General features: G+C 45.7%; 2 protein-coding genes across 3 annotated transcripts in view; one reads left to right on the forward strand and one right to left on the reverse strand.

Annotated features, from left to right (window-relative positions):
• Positions 1–335: 335 nt before the first annotated feature.
• Positions 336–3,154, reverse strand: LOC118085523 (heparan-sulfate 6-O-sulfotransferase 3). Its single transcript, XM_060273311.1, has 2 exons — positions 2,538–3,154; positions 336–360 (listed from the first exon to the last, which is right to left on the reverse strand). Exons 1-2 carry the CDS (start codon positions 3,152–3,154, stop codon positions 336–338), a joined length of 642 nt encoding a protein of 213 aa, XP_060129294.1.
• Positions 3,155–12,033: 8,879 nt separating this feature from the next.
• UGGT2 (UDP-glucose glycoprotein glucosyltransferase 2) overlaps positions 12,034–14,905 on the forward strand; it is an 82,476-nt gene continuing 79,604 nt past the window's right edge. For both annotated transcript variants that reach the window (XM_035114476.2, XM_035114477.2), the window contains exon 1: positions 12,034–12,243. In XM_035114476.2, coding sequence (XP_034970367.2) covers positions 12,095–12,243 — 149 coding nt within the window. In that variant the 5' untranslated portion in view covers positions 12,034–12,094. The remainder of the gene's footprint in view (positions 12,244–14,905) is intronic.

A 14,905-nucleotide genomic window follows, 5' to 3' on the forward strand; every position in this document is an offset into this window, starting at 1 on the left:
CCTGAATCCCTAAACAAAAATGGGTCTCCCTCCCTCCTAAAAGAAGCTCAACAAGTTTGACCTAAACCCCCCAAAACAGGGCTTCCCTTCCTTAAAAAAAACTCAACAGTTTTGACCTGAACCCCCCAAAAGGGGGTAGATGACTCCCAGTTTTTAACTCTGTGAGTAGATCACAGTCTCTTGGGAGTTGGCCACCCCTGTTCTATACTATATACTATCGCGTTGGTGGTATAGTAGTGAGCATAGCTGCCTACCAATACTATATACTATCCAGTTTCTTTTCCCTCTGTTCCCATGCCATTATCACTAACCTCTACAGATCAGAAGTCCTGGATTTATTCTGCATTGTATCCTTTCATCCTGCAAAGCCAGAGTTCAACCTTGATAAGGGAGTCCAAATAAAGACATAGCAAATGGGTACCACCATTTGAAGAGCTGTCCCTGTGGCAGGCACTTGCATTCTTTCTTAGGAAGACAGGAAGCATCCTTACATCTAATCAAACCTAGCTCAGTTTTATCTGCTGTAGGGATCATGGGCATAGCCAGGATTTATGTTGGAAGGGGGGGAGGACACCCACTTGTCATCATCCTCTGTCTGACTAAGTCTAGCTGATTCGGAATGAAATGTTTCAACAACAGTTGTTTTTAATTAAACAGTTTAATTAAACAGTTGTTTTTCACCCCAAGTGCTAAAAAAAAATCTGTCAAAATCTTGCCATTTGAAAACTAGGAAGTTAAATTAAAAATAAACATCAGGGAGTACCTTTCATGATAATGAGTATATTTTGCAAAAAATGATGCCTTTTTCCATCTTATTTTTAAAAAAATCTAACTAAAACAAGTTTTCTTGTATTTGCTAAAAACCTTTTCAGCACTTCCTTCTCAAATTCCTCCTTTTTTTCCAATACAGTTTTTCGGTGCACACTCAGTAAGCATAGCCCATTGAGATGCTTCCCTGTCATCATCAACCTTAGGCTCCTTAGCCAGATCTTGACTCTCCGCAAGATACTGAATGACCGGTCTACAGTACAAGTGGTGCATGGCTGAGCAAGAGAAATACCCAGTTAGACCCACTGCTGTAGTATCTTAAATTCTGATGTTCCGCAGAGAATAGCTCATACATTTCAATGAAGGATGAAATGATATGCTACCCTGTTTCCCCTATTTTAAGACGTAGTCATAAAATAAGCCATAGCAGGATTTTTAAGCATTCAAGGAATATAAGCCATACACCAAAAATAAGATAGTGATAGGCGCAGCAGCAATGCCGGCCGCAGCAGGAGAAGGAGGGGAAAAAATAAGACGGTGTCTTATTTTCGGAGAAACACGGCACTTGCATAAGTGTAACAAAAATCTTAGGAGAATTACATATTGCTACACTATCTCTCTATCCCCAAAATCAATTTACAACTTTACAAGTTCAACTGATGTTCATATTAATAAACTCTCCAATGGTTTTTTTCTTTAAAAGTCTCCAGCTCCCCACCCCACAACACTGCCACCAAGCGGCTAAAACAGACTACAAACACACCAGCAGAACTTGCCTCAGTTTTTTTTTAAAAAAATAAAACAGAGGGAAAAACTACTTTTACCTAAAAGGCCACAGGTTCCCCATCCCTATTGAAGGAGTCATTTGTTTCAATACTAATAATTTTATTATTTATACCCTGCCCATCTAGCTGGGTAGCACCAGCTACTTTTAAATTAAGCCATGATGCCAACAAGTGGTGAGAAACATGGAACCCAAGCCAATGCATGCTTTTTCAGAAAAAAAGTTTACATACAGTTATAACCCTAGTATTCAAAACAAAATATTCGAGAACCTTTCATCCCAATCTGACACAACAAAGTCAGTCAATTCAGTTTATGAAGCAATACAACTCTGCAGACTTGATCAGCAGAAACACTAACTTTTTAACAAAATAGTCACGTGTGAAGCACCTTTTGTTTTGTACATTGCACATCACTTTTCGGCTCTACAGGAGCATGGTAGTCATGGGCTGAGATGCAAAGTCAAGCGTGGGGGAAACTGCCCCTCCCCTACCAAGCACCTAACTTTTATTCACAACTCAACACACATAACAATGTTCAGGAGTTCATCCCATGTATCAGGCCAAATGCTCACAGCATCACTCCCCTAGCGCTGCATATTCCAGTCAGCTTCTCGCCTGGCATGAAACATGCCGTTCGAAGCCATAAGCAGCGGCAGCGCTGGTTTTCAAATCGCATGGAGTCACGCCTGGGGAAATGCTTGTACCGGGGCGCCAAGAAACCGATGCCAAAAATCGAGATCACCAACAGCCGCTAGCCTCCTCGCACCTACGGCAAGATGCAAGACGATTTGACTGGTACACCTGGCTGAGCAAAACCTGAAGCTGGATAGAAAAGCAGCAATGCGTCGCAGAAGACTCCCAAACTACCTGGAGCAAAAGGCTAGTCCTTTCGCATGGGTGCAACTTAAAGCGGATCTTAAGCTCCCGGATCTCTGCAATTCCGTATTATCACTCCCACCCCCCCACACAGCGAAGGGGACTAACCTGCGGGTGCGGTTGGCGGGGCAGCCCCCCCTGCGGTCCATGGCGGCGGGCACGCAGCTGGTGAGCTCGGTCCAGTCGGCGTGCAGCCCGCAACTCCAGCCGGTGGAGAAGCGCGAGAAGAGCCACGTGTCGCCCTTGTCCCCCTTGTCGCCTTCCGGCGGCGTGGCAGCAGCGGCGGCCCCCGGCCGGTGGCAAGTGCACTTCTTCTGCCCCGCGCGGCAGTAGCAGGGCTGCTCGAGGCGGATGTTGCGCACCAGGTGCCTCCCGAAGGTGGTGCCGCCGGTCTTCTGGATGTGCAGGAACACCATCACGTCGCGGCCGCGCATGTCGAAACGCGCGCGGCGGCACAGCTCCGACAGGCCAAAGGCGGACCTGCGCCCGGGGGAGCCCGGCGGGCGGGACGAGAGCCCCGCGGGGTCCCCGGGGAAGCGCTGCCTCCGCCGGGCCGGGTGGCCCCCGGCGCCGCAAGGGGAAACGGCCGGAGGATCGGGCGCAGCGGCGGCGGGCCCGCTAAGACAGCCTCCGCCGGGAGAGGCGTACTGGTAGAGGACGAAGAGGAAGAGCAGCGCCAGGAGCGGCGGCAGCAGCAGCCAGCGGCTCGGTAGCCGCTCTTCCATGGCGCCCGGTGTCGGCGCTCCCTTCACTCTCCGTGTCTTGCTCCCCGGAGCTCCGGGACGCTCCGCTGGGGAGAGCAGGAGACCCGCGGCGGCGGCAGGCGCGGGTTCGGCTGCCTCCGGTGCCCCCGCAGCCCCATAGCGGCGAGAGGGAGCCCCGCGCCCCGTCAGAGATCACAGGCAGCGCTTCATCCCCTCACGGCGGCTTCTTTGTGACGGCAACCACGAAGAGCTTTGTTCCGCGGCAGTTACGACGACGACATTTATTTTAAAATATATAATTTTTTTAAACTCCCTCATATAACCGTCGTCTCAGCCGCTGAGGGAAAGCGCGAGGCGTCCGCACCAGGTGCGACCCCGGCGCTTCTTATCACTCGCCGGCGCGCGTCCGTTACTGCCTAGCGCACAACCGTTACCACTCTCTCTTCACAGGAGGAAGGGGGGAGCTTCGCGCGCTTGCGAGCCAATCAACGGAGGGTCTCCTATGTGGCCAATAGCGGAGCTCAGCTCGCCGGCAGCAGTAGCCAATAAGAAACCACGGGGAAAGGAGGCGCGGTGATGGTTCTTGGCTCTCTCCGCCCAGGCCCCGCCCACCACCTATCGACTTGGGCAGCCGACGGGTTTTTGCGTTGCGGAAGCGCAGTAGATAGAGGGTGGGGGAGCGGGAAAGTTAGTGGTGCTAGATGCTGGGTCTTTGCACGTGGCGAGGATGCTTCTTCTTCGCGTCACTTGCTATGGCTGGAGGAGAAGAATAACCAGCGCTTTGGTTGATTTGATTGACATCCTATGCCCTTTTAAAATGTGGCTCTTTTGGGGGGGGTGTTATTGGGTTGTTGTTATTATTTTGATCATATATATTGTGGTTTTATATGTTGATCTTGTTTTGTGAACCGCCCTGAGACCTCGGGGTATATAGGGCAGTATATAAATTCAATCAATCAATCAATCAATCAATGTGTTTGTAGTGAATTATGACCCTTGTGTGGTCCCTTCCAGCTCTGCAATTTTCTCCAGACACTGCTAACACAAGCTGTTTGCACTTGAAGTGGTCCCTTTTAAACAATTGGGCACAAAATATACAGGGCAGAAACTGTGCAGTTGGAAAGCTGATAATGTGTAGTCGGAATTAAGGAAGTGACAAACTAGATACGTTGTGTGTATTTGTTTATTAATCATTTAGTCTGCTCATACAGAGAAGAGTCACTAGCTGAGTTCAAGGGGACCTGCTCCCAAAGAAATGTTTACTGGATTGCAGCCGCTGAGTCTCCTTTTATTGTATGTTCAGCATGGCTAAACCCATTGTTTGCAACAACTAACTGCGTAGAATAAAGCTGTTGGTGTCAATGCATCTCTCAGTCTCATGCTTGGGAGTCCTCACATTAAAACAAAACAAAAACAAAACTGGGGAGTGATCTGGTGGGGAGTGATCTGTATTGGGACCATGGCATGGGGAGTGGAAGATTTAAACCCTTACCGCCAGGCTATATACTTGCTGAAAATTCTGCCCTCTGTTGCTAATAGCAGGTTTGTCAGTGATTTTCAGAGAAGAATGGAAGTGGGGAAGGGCTAAATATCCTATCCTGTTTGACAGCCATAATCTGGATCAGAGTCCACCACTTCCCCCAGCAGCTACATTTAGGCTGAAAAGGCACATTTAAACCAACCTTGTTGGTTGAATGTGGTTTTAGCTGAAGCATGGGTTGCTTGGAAAATAAACCTCTCTTCCATTTTCACTCAGGGCCGAGCTAGAAATGATCTTATTTATGTGATTGCTATTAACATGTCTAGTTTTAATATGTTTAAACAGCAGCTAATGGCAGGTGGCAGGTCTAGGTTTGTGGCATGCAGGGAGGGAGGGGTTAAGCAGTGTCATTGGAATTAGGATTGCCATATTTCACAAACTGAAAATCCGGACACAAAAGTTGTTGAGCTTTGGATATTGAAGCAATTTCCGCCCAGACGTTTTCTCCAACAGCCAAATCCCAGCTACGTCTGGGAAATTCTGGATATATGGCAACCCTAACTGGAATGTTCTTCTCCTGAAGCTGCGATTTGTCCCTGCAGAATGCAATCCTGATCCTGATGTGACCCTCTGTGGCTGCTACTTTAATATTTCAAACTAGATGCATTCATTGCCATCACACAATGGCCCTCAGCATACTCAATGCTTCTGTAGCACAAGAATGGCTATGGTAGAATTAATGGGTGCATATTGAAGAGGATTAAGCAGTTGCTGCTGACATTTTGGTTAAGTTCAGGGGTGCAGAATTCAAATCACTGAAAGGAAAAAGTTTACATTTCTAGTAAATCAAGGAGGGCGGACTTCAGTCTTTTCAGACTGGGGACTAACCTTTAGTTTAAACATGCCACTGGGGGACTTATGTCTTAATTGGTTTGGGTTTGTTTTTGTTTTTTTGCAGTAGTCCTGGTACTGCAATTGGCCTTAGGTTGGCCTGTGATACCAGTTGAAAAATCAATGTCCTGTATTATACACACCCATTGTACATACACTCTGTGCTACACAAGCACATATCTTTCCATGCGTGAATTTAACTTATGAGACCTTTAATGATTTAATAATAAAGGGAAATATGAGGCTGAAGCAATAAATCTATTTCCATTACATATGCAATAGCTTACAGCAGCACTTTCAGACTCTCTCCTTCATGTGTAGCAACTTTGAACATTGATTTTTAAAGCTGTCTTCTCAGTAGATGATAATCAGTGCTGCATGTAAATCATAAAAATGGGAAATTGTACTTATCCAGATTAATTGAAATGGACATAAAATATCAGTCTGCACGATTGTAAAGTAGTATGAATGTCCATCCTAATTATATTTTGTATAAATAATTACAAGGAATATGGATGAATTTACACAGTGCATTTGATATTCTGGAAAATGGCTTGAAATTGCTTCAACAATTTCTAAAAGGAGTATTACAGATTTAAAATAACTAAGAGGCAGCTGTGCTTGTCTGCAAAATAGAACCAAACCTTGTGGCACCTTAAAGATTAATAGTCAGGGGTCGCCAACATTTTCGAAACCATTAGCACATCTGCAAGCTAGAGAAATATGTCAGCACAACACACATGGCACAACCAAGCAGAAGGCCTCAGGGCAAGTTTAGCAGCAGAGTGACCTTGACAATAGGGTGAGGAGGCCATGGAAAACTACTCTGCCCCTTCTTTCCTTGACGTAAACAAATTTCAAGCCCCAAAGTAACTTGAAAGATGGAGGGGGGAGAGAGAATAGTTGTGCAAGTAGAAAGCCAATAGGGCTGTGTAGCTAGAACCAGCCCAAGTTGTTTTGGCTCCTGAGGATGGAAGTATCCAAGGTGTAATATGCTCCTGGTTCTCAGGGAACAGATTTGTTCCCTTGTTTAGACCAAAGTTGCCGACCTGGAGAGAGGCAGAGAGGCTGGTGGGATATCTTCCCCTTCTGTCATCGAGAATGAAGACCTTGGCTTGGGAAAGGAAGGCACCACTCTGGGGAAGAGGGGAACGATTTCTTAGAAGGGACCCATTGCTTGAGGACAAGCAATTATCCTGCCCTGCTGAGAACTTTCATTGGGGTGGGGGAATATTTTTTTGCAATGGATAATTCAGTCATTAGGAGCATGAATAGGTTTGTGTGGTGGGCATGTAGACTGCATGGTGAATTGCCCGCCTGGCATGGAGTTTGTGTATATCTCCCATCGTCTAGTTAGCGAACTGAATGTAAGTGGCTGTAGGGTTTGTTGGCACCAACGACAGGGAAATGTAATCCAGAGGTCCTGGAAGTGAAATGTAGATTGCTAGGTAGGATATTTAAAGCCAGGACCATTGTATTTTTTTTCCTGAAATGTTACCAGTTCTGTGTGCAGGGTGGGCCAGACAGGCACAGCTGTGTATTCTCAGTGTGAAAATGAGATGGATAGATTGGAAGGGGGGGGGTTTCGATTTTGTTAGGGAACATTTTGGAACAAGCCAAGCCTGTACAAAATGGATCAGGGTGCAACCAGACTGTTGGCACTTGAAATAGATATTTAAAAAGTGGCAGAGCAGCTTTCAAACTGATTGGGGGGGGGGCAAGGCCGCAAGGGTAAGCTGGTAGGAGCTGAGGAACGTCTGGTTCAGAACAAATCTTCCTCATGGGATAAGGAGGAAGGTGGGCCAAACAATAATTTAAATAATGGAGGAGTGGAACTAGGCATTGAGAACGAAGGGACACATGATAGCAATTAAGAGAGGCCGAGAACCAATCAAGGCTAAAACATACATGCCGGAGACACTTGGAATAAGAATCCTTTGGGCACATGTTTACCCTCACAACTTAATCCTGAAATGCACCCCAGTCCAGTGAGTGAGATCTATGTATGGAAGCAGGTTTTCATGCTCACAGCTGATGCTGATTCAAATGTGTATCTAGCTGCACTAAGCTGGATATGCCCATAGCTGCCAAGTTTTCTCGCGAGGAAGCCTATTCAGCATAAGGGAAAATCTCTTAAAATAAGGGATAACTTGGCAGCTATGGATATGCCTTTCAAGGGAATAGGGATGCATGTCTCCATCTAAAGCCACTGATAGTTGCATATAACTACGGTACTTGTACACAGACAGTGTTTGGTCACAGTTAATTGATTTTTAATTAGCTGTGTAAAAAGGTTGCAGCTCTGCCCTCTGCATGCAGCAGACCAACAAATAAGCCATTTAAGCTGAGGGTTTTGGATTAACATCCAAATTGCAAGCATATTTCTCTAAAAGTAAGTCCCATTTATATCAATAGACTATTCTTTTAAGCTCCTTGTTTGAAGGCAAATTGCACTGAAATTAATGCTTTTCCTTTGTAAATGTTTATGGATGAGGTGTATATATCTGCTGGCCGTGGTTTTTGTTTTGATAACTGCATAGTGAATAGTGCATTAAAAATCAACTAAGAGCACAACCTTGACCTCTAATGTTGATGGCATGTGGGAAAGAATGATTAAGATAACATGCAGGATCCTCCCTGTAGGTGGAACAGAGCACAGACCTCCAAGTGTCCTTATTTTCCAGGGACAGCCCCGGATTTACAGAAGCAGTCCTGGTTTCTGATTTGATCCCGGAATGTCCCGCTTTTCCTGAGGACGTCACTATTTTCATTGAAGAAATGTTGGAGGGTATGAGACATAGCTGCCAAGTTATCCCTTTTTTTAAGGGAAATTCCCTTATGCTGAATAGGCTTCCTCATGAGAAAAGGGAAAACTTGGCAGCTATGGTATGAGAGCACCATTAGTGATGTGGGACATAATAGGCATAGCCAGGATTTTTGCTGGGGGGGGCAGGCCTTTTGTTAGGGGGGCAGAACCTCAGTTATCTATGTATTTATATTGATTTCTATTGATTGAGGGCAGCTGCCCCTCCCTGCCCCTCCGGCTATGCCCATATGGGGTGTACCTCTCATTTAACTCATTAGCACTTAGACTAGCATAGGATTGTGTGCATGCTGCAGTTTATTCCTGTACCTGTCTAATGTGCTTGTATTTGGCTGAAGATCAGGGTTATATTGGTGTCCTCCTCCCCCATATGTTAAAATATGTTTCCACAAATAAAGTTTTCTTTTTACCACACATGCTGATAAAGCTTCAGCTTTATTTCTCTTTAATGCAACCCTTACCATTAAGTATACTGCAGTCACTATGATTTATACTAAGTGGTTGGACCTTATTAAGACTCCTTCATTAATCATGTCTTCTGAACACAGAAATAGGTTTAGCAATAATTTTTTATCCCCATGATTGTCTGTTGTGCAACTGGTTTTAAAACGTTTCTTTAATTGTATTATTCTGCCAAAATATTTTTCAGCTGCAATCCATCAACCAGTTAAGCTAGAGCATTTGGCTATTAGCTTAAATCCACAGTTTCTAGTTTGGGTGAAACAGGAAGCCAAAAAATGGGTCAGATCAGATGACAGAGCACCATTTACTCCCATTTATTATGTGAGTAAGAAAAAGGGCAAGTATTGCACCTGTTTTCCTTTCCCACCCACTATATCTGCCTGCAATGCCACCAACCACATACATGACCCATAGACAAAAACTACAGCATGCATACACTCAGATCACACAGTTGGTTTTTCAGATAAGACTCAGAATCAACCATACAATCTGAGCCTATGTACTTCTGATTTTAAATGTGTAGGTACTGTTCAAATGGTATGTCTCTCTGCAAGTGGGTAGTGGCATCAGAGGTGGAACAGACATCCTAAGTAAGTGGGAAGGCAATGTGAACTCTTGTTCATGCTCCTTCTGTGCCATGTGACTGGCCCTATACCATCCTGTACAGTGGAAACTGTCTTTTAGATGTACCTTCATTGTTTGCTTGTTTACAAAACTTACTACATACAATTCGTACAACATGCACTCTATGTCTCAAACAGATAAAAAATGCCCAATTTGAACATGTCATTATTTATTAGTAGTAGTAGGACCTTCATCATCATTAAAATTACTTTAACGTATTAGGAAGCAGAAGAAAAATAATAGCTTCCATGAGTTGAGAGTATGACACAGTTTACTACCTGAATGATGATACTGACTGGGCGGCAACTATTCAAGGACTATTAGATTCAATTCATATACTGTATGAAGGTAAAGGGACCCCTGACCAGGTCCAGTCGTCACCGACTCTGAGGTTGCGCGCTCATCTCGCGTTATTGGCCGAGGGAGCCGGCATATAGCTTCCAGGTCATGTGGCCAGCATGACAAAGCCGCTTCTGGCAAACCAGAGCAGCACATAGAAACGCCGTTTACCTTCCCGCTGTAGCGGTACCTATTTATCTACTTGCACTTTGACGTGCTTTCGAACTGCTAGGTTGGCAGGAGCTGGGACCGAGCAACGGGAGCTCACCCCGTCACAGGGATTCGAACCGCTGACCTTTTGATCAGCAAGCCCTAGGCTCAGTGGTTTAACCCACAGCGCCACCTGGGTCATATACACTTAATTTTGTTTCTTGGTTTCCTTGCCACTGTTGTACATTATTTGTCTAAATATTACTGATATGCTATACAAAACCTCATAGCTTCACCAGAGCCACTTTCCTACACTCAGAATGTAGACATTTGCTTCAAGCTGCAGTCCTAAACACAGTGACTATGGACACAAAGGGGGAGAATTCTGAGTCAATATACATAGAAATAGGATTGTGCAAACTAGGTGTAAAAGGAATCTAAAATCAGTCACTTTCACTTGGCATATTAGCCTTAATCCATTCCAGAGGTCTGTTCGTAACAGGAAACCGCTCATAACATGAGGCGCGCTTTCAGTAATGGCGCCTCCTGCTGCTGCTGCGCTGCCAGAGCATGACTTCCGCTCGCATCCCGGGACAAAGGTCACAACAAGGGGCATCTACTTATGGGTTAGCAGAGCGCGTAACCCACAGCATTCGTAAGGGGGACGGTAGGTAACACGAGGTACCACTGTACACACACACACACACAAATATCTCACACACATGACAAATAAATATAGACTCTCAGAATTCACACACATTTTTGCTATTTTACAGCTCCTTCCCAAATGCTCACATACTAATAATTTCAGAATTCAGCATTCATTGCTAAAATAAAGCTGAATGCATTTTGTCAAGCACCCAGGCAAAAAGGGAATGCATGCTTCACGTCTAGATTCAAATTCTATAGTATGGTGCCTGGACATTTCCTCCCCACAGCAAACATCAGCTTGGATAGGGAAACATATTCGGAAGCTAGTGCAGAGGAAAGTGTGAATCTTCCCTCTCCCGGTCCATTTTTTTTATCAGGGAAGTGGGAGATGCAGTCAGAGCTCTCCCTCAGGATCCCTTCCAAACCTATGATTCTAGTGATTTGGGGGCCACATACAAAATGGACCACTTATAAACGTCATCTCTAACTCCTTGAAAGATTCCATCAATGGTGTCTCTGAAAATTTTTACACCTCACTTGGGAAGACGCCGGGCAAACTATTTCCAGTGTACAGTACTGGAAAAAGCAAAGATCGCCAGTGTCAAAGCAATGATTCTTCAACATCAACTTCGTTGAACTGGTCATGTTGTGCAGATTCGATTGTTGTCTTCCAAAGCAACTACTCTATCCCGAACTTGAAACTGGAAAGCGTAATGCTGGTAGTCAACAAAAGAGGTTTAAAGACTCTCTCAAGGCAAATCTAAAAAAAAAAGTAGCATAAACACCGACAACTGGGAAACACTGGCCTGCAAGCGCTCCAGTTGGAGAATAGCCTTTCCCAAAGGTGCCATGGACTTCGAAGATGCTCAAACTCAGGATGAAAGGGAGAAACGCGCTAAGAGGAAGGCATGTTTGGCAAACCCTCACCGAGATCAACTCCCGGCCAGAAACTTATGTCCCCACTGTGGAAGGACTTCTGGCCTCCACAGCCACTTACGGACTCACTGTTAAGACCGTGTTAATGGAAAACACTCGGCTACGAGGGATCGCCAAAGATGAAGAATCTCATCACCTCCAGTTGCACTTTACGGGCGCAGCTGAGAGGGGCTTGAAGTACTAAACACGCTTTGCTTTCCGCATTAGGTCCCCGACCTATCACCAATATACTACGGATCCATCGACAAAAATACGTCCCCACTACCAATAACGCGGATTCGCGCCGCGAGGGTTGCGCGGCTTCGCGTTGGGAAAGCTCAGCATCTTATAACGGGTCTCGTTCGGCCAGCCCCGCCCCCTCTATCCAGGCCCGGCCTGCAACTTCGGCGGCTGTTGCGTTCGTCTCCGATTGGAGCCTTCCCGGGGACCAATGGGAAGAGCGGGTCCGCGATCCTACGGGAAAGAAGCGGGCGGGGCCTGGACTTGAGGCGAGCGCAGCGATTGGACGGGGGGCACGGCCGGGGGGCGGAGCCCGCTGTCGGGCCGCCGCCTGTGCGTGGCAGCCGCTCTGAGGGGGATTTTGGCGAGGCGGGCGAAGCGAGCCATGGCGGTGGCCGGGGTGACGGTGTTGGTGGCCGGGGTGCTGGTGTTCGGCTTGTTGTGGCCGCGCGGCGCCGAGAGCTCCCCGCGGAAGGCGGTGGCCGCCCGGCTGGCGGCGAAGTGGCCGGCGACGCCGTTGCTGCTGGAGGCCAGGTGAGGGGACGAGAGAGAGAGAAAGACATAGAGGAGCACCGGGAGGGTTGCTTGAGGGCTCAGCTGAGGGAAAACGAGGGCAGCTGAGGCGGACCTCCAAAAGGAGGTGAGGGATGATCCGCGTTAGGAACAAGGAGACTTAGGGGAAAGGTTGACCTCGGGATCTGCTGCCCTTGTGGACCCTTCACCTTGCCTCATGGGTGGGGAGATCAAGTTGGAATCCTCAGCTCCCATCATCCCTTATTCTAGGAGACCACGAGGGTCATCTAGTCCAACCCCCTCTGCCCTGCAGGAATCTTTTGCCTAACATGGGACTCGAACCCGCAGCCCTCATGCCCTACCTGTTGAGCCAGTGCTCCACAAACTCGGCTTCCCAGGTGTCCGGTACAACTCTTATCATCATCCCTGGCCTTGCGAGCTAAGGATGCTGGGAGTTGTAGTCCGGTGATAGCTGGGGTACCCAAGGTTGAGAAGCGCTGCGCAACCTCCAACCAGATCTCCTGGTGGGAATCCAGAGGGGATTGGGAATCACAGCTCCCACGGCTGGGGCTGGTGGACGCCGAGGGAAAAGGACGTCAGGGCATTCCGATTGGGAGAAGCGGAGACTTCTGGTGCCAGGGAGTGTAGTGTAGTGGTTAGAGCAGCCTTTGTCACCTTGTGCCCTGCCGGTGTTGTTGGGCTGCAGACACCATCAGCTCCAGATAGCGCACCTGGCAGGAGTTGTTGTAGTACCAGCAACATCTTGAGGGTGCCAGGCTGCTGAAGTCTGGAGAGACTCCTTCTGAAATACGGTACTCAGCCTTGATGGTCACACTCTTTCACCTACCTCACAAGGTTGTTGTGAGGAGAAGGGAGGGACAATGAATGCTGCTTTGGAACTAACTTGTAGGAAAGTTGTGATATACATAAACTGAATGCTGTGATGTATGTAACATTAATTGTCCATGGAAGTCCATAATTTCAATTGATTTAGGGCAGTTTCCTTGAAAATCCATTGGAGTTTATGGAATGATTTAAGGGCCTTTCCCAAAGATTTTAATGGCATGTTAGGGAGATTGTTCCAGAGAACAAGACACTTTCTCTGGAACAATCTCCCTAACATGCCATTAAAATCTTTGGGACAGGTCACAAACCAAATAAGTGCCCTTGCATTCCAGCCCTTTTATAGTACTCGTATGAGTTCATTTGCCTTATTGTTATCTCCATTAAGAACATGTAGCCATGTGGTAAGTATCAAAAATAACAAGAAACAAGTATGGGTCTTCTGCATCTGGCATGCCCATGAATCTTGTTCCAATGCCATAACATGCCAAATTGATGAACTGTAAGAATCTTATTTCAAATAATTCTATATGTCACCAGTAACGACTTAATACCTCAAGATGGTTGATCTTTATATTCCAGCAATTTGACCAATGTTGCCACACTGTGTGCACGCTGTATATGACTATGTAAAAAATTTCCCACCTCCTTTTTTATGCTGTCATAAAATAGAAGAAAATGAATTTGTGTGTTTAAATAGCATTATTTTCTGCTATGTTAATCCAGAAATGTTGCTTGCTATTTAAACTTATGACTGGTCCTCAGTTCGGCATCCTACTCCTTTTCTTGCCACGCCCAAAATTGATGCATTTGAATTTGTGTTGTGTCTTAGTAATAAATAATCCAGTGGTTACCCCATGTCTTCTGGGACTGTGCCTTTTTATCACAATTTGAGACAAAATCCTATCCCAAACATGAGTTCAGGTGATTCTAACTAAAATCCTATCCCAAACAAACTTTTCATTGCAGAATTTGCACAGAAGTAGAGGTAGGCATTGCCCTTCTAGGACTTTGTTACCTGCACAGCAGTAAACAATGTCCTCCACTATACCATTTTGTTTCTATAAAAAAAGAAACGTGTCTGGAGTATAAAATATCACAAAGAACAAAGAACAAACCTTGTTTACAACTCATGGTATGTCTGAAGTAAGGCAAACTATAGACCTGGGTTTGGATGACACCTTAAACCAAATTATAACTCAGCCCTGAGGAGTGTAACAGCGATATCTCCTCTTTGGGAACCTGTGCATTTGCACTAAGTCATGGTTTGCTGTGGCATTACGTGCAAATGAGTCACTCCGTGCAAAAATACACAACTTCTGAGCAATTAGGAAACAGCAGGAATGGTTAGTTCATGTAACACAGTTATTGTCCATAGTGGTATGGATATCACATAATTTAAAAAATAAATAAATAAAATTTATATAGTTAAAACCTACTAGTTTAATCCATGCAACATCAGAACTTAATTCCAATTGTATATGATTCAGAGTTTTCCTCAGCAATGAACATTCAATATACCTCTTGTACAATGCCATAAAATTTTGCACTGTATGTGCTACATGTATGGAGGAATGAGGCAACATAACTTGCATGTCTCATCATACTCAGTTTTCATCCACTCATTTTACAGTACTGTACAGGCCTGCCTGCTGAGCTCATGGGTGACTGAATGTCTTTAAAGTCATTCAGAGTTAATTGTATAAATCCAATTTCACTGGTGTACTTGCTGAGTGTGCTAGGGTGTCATATGTACATAGCAATTCTAAGAGTACGTTTAGTTAGAAATGAGTCCTACTAAATTTAACAGGATTTATTCTGCAATAAGTATGTTTAGGAT

Source organism: Zootoca vivipara, chromosome 4 (assembly GCF_963506605.1).
Source record: "Zootoca vivipara chromosome 4, rZooViv1.1, whole genome shotgun sequence".
NCBI classification, from domain to species: domain Eukaryota; kingdom Metazoa; phylum Chordata; class Lepidosauria; order Squamata; family Lacertidae; genus Zootoca; species Zootoca vivipara.

Coding starts and splice junctions, on each gene's coding strand:
- LOC118085523 (XM_060273311.1), bottom strand. CDS start 3,154: ATGGAAGAGCGGCTACCGAGCCGCTGGCTGCTGCTGCCGCCGCTCCTG. Junction 361..2,537: donor CCCGCCAACCGCACCCGCAG/GTTAGTCCCCTT, acceptor CTGGCTTTGCAG/GATGAAAGGATACAATGCAG.